The sequence below is a fragment of the Salvia splendens genome, chromosome 13, assembly GCF_004379255.2.
Source record: "Salvia splendens isolate huo1 chromosome 13, SspV2, whole genome shotgun sequence".
Lineage (NCBI taxonomy): Eukaryota > Viridiplantae > Streptophyta > Magnoliopsida > Lamiales > Lamiaceae > Salvia > Salvia splendens.
Window position 1 is genome coordinate 10,643,314 of NC_056044.1, and position 3,885 is coordinate 10,647,198.

The following is a 3,885-nucleotide window of genomic DNA, read 5'->3' on the forward strand; positions in this document are numbered from 1 at the left end:
ATTCAGTTATGTGTAACTAAATTCATAGGATTCTAGGGATGTGTTAGTAACGACTTTGGTTACCCAATTCCGTTTTCTATTTAATATCCGTTTTGTTTTTACTTCGTTTCTTCCCTAATTTGTTCTATAATACTTCACGTTTGAGTGACATATTCGGTGATTATTTAATATAACTTGCTACATAATCGTGAGAGGAGGTTGGCGAGTTAGATCCACTTAGTAGACACTGCAATTAGCTTCCCTTAAAACGGCACTGTTAATTGAGAGTGAGGCCTTTTCAAGGGTCTTAGGAGCTTTTAGGAGTTACGAATATAGGATTGATAACCCCAGTGTTAGTAATCTACGCTAGTGCCGCATGAGCAAAACTTATGTGATTTGATCTATCGAAGTATAAAATGTGCTAGGGTATTGTAGTTGGAATTTGTATAATCATAACTGTGAACGCACATCCTTGGAATTATCTTATCTCTCATATTTTACCTCTTTAATTATTTGCAATTAGTTGTTTTATTGCTTTCAAATTGTTTTTAGTTTTTAAAATCCCCAAAACTTTCGGTTTTCCAAATAGTGAACCAAGCTTAGTAGAAGGTAGCCAATCTGTGATTGTTTTCCCCGAGATCGATATCCGGTACTGACCTTTATCTATACTATTCCTACTCTGTATACTTGCAGGTATTTATAATGCTAATAAAAAGTGCATCAACTATGTGGTGGAATCTCCTAGACCTATTAGTTAGGCGGCAGTGTTAGCGTTAACCGGCCAGGAGATTCACACAACGGATAGTATAAGCTGAATGCAGAACCTTGGTTTGCAGACCAGGCAAATTTCTTAGTCACAGGAGAGTTGCCTAGTACACCAGATATTTCCTGGGCCCAAAGGATGAAACTCAAGAGTCAAGCAAAGTATTATTTCTGGGACAATCCTTACCTCTGTAGGATGGGTTCAGATCAGGTGATCAGGAGATGTATCCCCAAGTGGGAGCAAAAAGATGTGTTAAATCATTGCCATGCATTGGTATGTGGTGGTCACTTTGGTCCAAGAAAACCAGCTCAGAAAGTTTTAGATAGTGGGTTTTACTGGCCCACGTTCAATATGGATTCTTTCGAGTTCTGCCAGAGCTATGCTAGATGCCAACAGACTGGGGGGATTTCTACTCGGGATGAGATGCCACAAGTCCCGGTAATTGTGTGTGAGATTTTCGATGTTTGGGGAATGGACTTCATGGGTCCCTTACCATCGTCATATGGGAACACTAATATACTGGTTGCGGTAGAATATGTGTCCAAATGGATAGAGGTAAAGCTACAAGCTCGTGTGAGTCAAAAGAAGTCACAAAATTTCTAAAGGCCAATATATTCAACCGGTAAGGTGTACCCCGAACGATCGAAGCTTTAATGAGGAAATATGGCATTCACCACAAGCTATCTACTCCTTACCACCCTCAATCAAATGGTCAGGCGGAAGTCTCAAATAGGGAAATCAATGTTATTCTAGAGAAAACATTTAACCCATCAAGAAAGGACTGGAGTAAACGACTCAACGATGCTTTATGGGCTTATCAAAATGCATTCAAAACTCCCATTGGAATGTCGCCCTACAGGCTTATATTTGGCAAGATGTGCCACCTCCCTGTCGGCGTTGAACATAAGGCTTATTGGGCAGTCAAGGAGATGAATATGAAGCTCCAGGCCTATGAAGAGGATAGAAAGCTTCAATTGCAAGAGTTGGAGGAACTTAGACTTGAGTCGTATGACGCTGCGATGTGGTACAAGGAGAAAACCAAATTGTGGCATGACAAAAACCTCCGGGTCAAGGAATTGCAAGTCGTTCAGAAAGTGCTTTTATTCCAATCAAGGCTCAAGCTAATGCCCGGGAAGTTAAAGTCCAAATAAATAGGACCCTACACAATCGTTGGCCTACGAGGGAATGGAGCCGTGGAAATTTAGGGAAGCACCTCTAACTCTATTCCATTTTTTGTTAATGGTCACGGAGTCAAAGTGTTTAGGGATAGTTCAGAGATGTGCGTGGTGGAGGAAACTCCACTACGCATGCTCTCCAATATTGCCTAAATGGCCATGGAAAATATTTTGGATTAACATCCCCTTGACCAGGTTGCCTAGATGTCTCGTCTTTTAGTTAAATTTTTTTCTAAATGTGAGAGTCAATGTTGAATTTCTGAAAAAAGAGAGGGGGATGAATTTTCGGACAAAATGGGGGGAAGTTTTCAAAATTCAAATTTTAATGGGAGGGTACGGTTGCTTTCATCAGCATGCAACCGCCCCTCTCCCTTCTTTTTCCTTTTATTTTTATTTCCTTATTTTTATTTTTATTTTTCCTTTTCCTTTTCTTTATTTTCCTAAAATAACTTCCCTCATCTCTTTAACTTCTCCCTCACAATTATTTTATCTCATAACACACATCTTATTTTTGAAACCCTTTTCTCACAATTCCAAATTTCATCTGTGTCAGTTTCCGGCGAAACCGCCACCAACTACCGCCGATTTCCAGCCGAACCACCATGGAGAACCAACCACCTTCCAGAGGAAGAACCCCCAGCCCGTCAAGTCTACGGCCGGCGAATCATCAACAAAGCCGCCGATGAAAAATCTACCAGCGAAGAAACCACCGTCCGCTCCTCAGACAGAGGCGGTGGTGATTTTGTCGTCTCAATTTGTGATGCCTACCCCAACCAAAGTGTGATCGGAGTCAACGGCGATGGCGACTACAATCTCCGCCGTTCCGTCTACAATTTCTGCCGCTCCGCCTTCCATAACTGCCACCGTCGCCACAATATCTGCCATGGACACTGAGGAACATCTCGTGAGGGAGTTAATGAAGAAACTCGGCCCCAATGTAAAGCCGAGTGAGTTCTTTGCACGCATGGCAGTGGCATGTTAGGAGGAAGAAACCGTCTCCATTCTAACCCCACTTGAAATTCCACCTAGATCTGCAACTTTCACATAAACGACCACATCACAAACCCTATCCTCTCACAAAGAAAACCCCCAATTTTTTTCTGAAACCCTAACCCCAGTGATAAATCCGTTATCATCGGTTACCCAAACCGAAACCCAACCCATACTATCCAATCCTTCTCCTACTATTCCATGCAGGAGCCGTTAAGTGAATCCAAGACGAAGAAGCGAAGAAGGATGAACAGGGCAGTGAGGCAGGGGATGAAGAGGAGAATGCCCAAGGGGAGGAGGGTGATGATGAAGCTATCGGGAATGAGTCTGAAGGTGAGGGGAATGCTGAGGATGAAGAGGGAGATAACGAGGGTGAGGGTAGATAGGGTGAGGAAGGAGTGGATGACCGGGATGTTGCGGGTAGTGGTGCTAGGATTGACGAGGGTAATGTAAGTGAACCTGAGAACGATGGGGATGAGGAGAAGGTTGAAGGAGAAATTCCTGAGGAAGTAGCTGTTGTTGAGGAAGATGAGGAAATCGTCGATGAGGACGATGGTGAAAATGTTGAGACCGAGAGAGGGGTTGATATGGAAGTATACGAACCCGAAGTTGCTGATGGGTTGAAAGATATTGTGGTATTGGAGGATGGTCCGGAGTCAGAGGACACGCCGGCTGATAAGAGAACAGCAAGGAGGAATACCGCGAGAAGTAAGAAATTGGAGGAGACGAGGACTACTACGAGGGCTAGACGATTGAAATTAGTGGACTCGGATGGCGAGGATGAGACAGGGGAAGATGTCCCCGAGGCCCATGAGACCCTAGTGGAAACAGATGAGACCTCCTGAGGCCGTGGAGAAGCGCTATGCCGCTGAACGGAAACGCAATGGGAAGCAGGAGGCTAAACCCCTATAGAAGAAGCATAGGTAGGCTTCCTCGACCCTGGTGATTCAAGAAGCCTCTTTAGAGCTAATCCGAGTG

General features: G+C 43.8%; 1 protein-coding gene across 1 annotated transcript; it reads left to right on the plus strand.

Moving 5' to 3' along the window:
• Nucleotides 1-1,395: 1,395 nt before the first annotated feature.
• Nucleotides 1,396-2,070, plus strand: LOC121760473. Its single transcript, XM_042156132.1, has 2 exons — nucleotides 1,396-1,766; nucleotides 2,007-2,070. Exons 1-2 carry the CDS (start codon nucleotides 1,396-1,398, stop codon nucleotides 2,068-2,070), a joined length of 435 nt encoding a protein of 144 aa, XP_042012066.1.
• Nucleotides 2,071-3,885: the final 1,815 nt, after the last annotated feature.

Bases quoted from the DNA above. Each gene is read 5' to 3' on its own strand.
- LOC121760473 (XM_042156132.1), top strand. From the start codon at position 1,396: ATGAGGAAATATGGCATTCACCACAAGCTATCTACTCCTTACCACCCT. The intron at 1,767-2,006 runs GTACAAGGAGAA...CAAAGTGTTTAG, and splicing joins TCGTATGACGCTGCGATGTG to GGATAGTTCAGAGATGTGCG.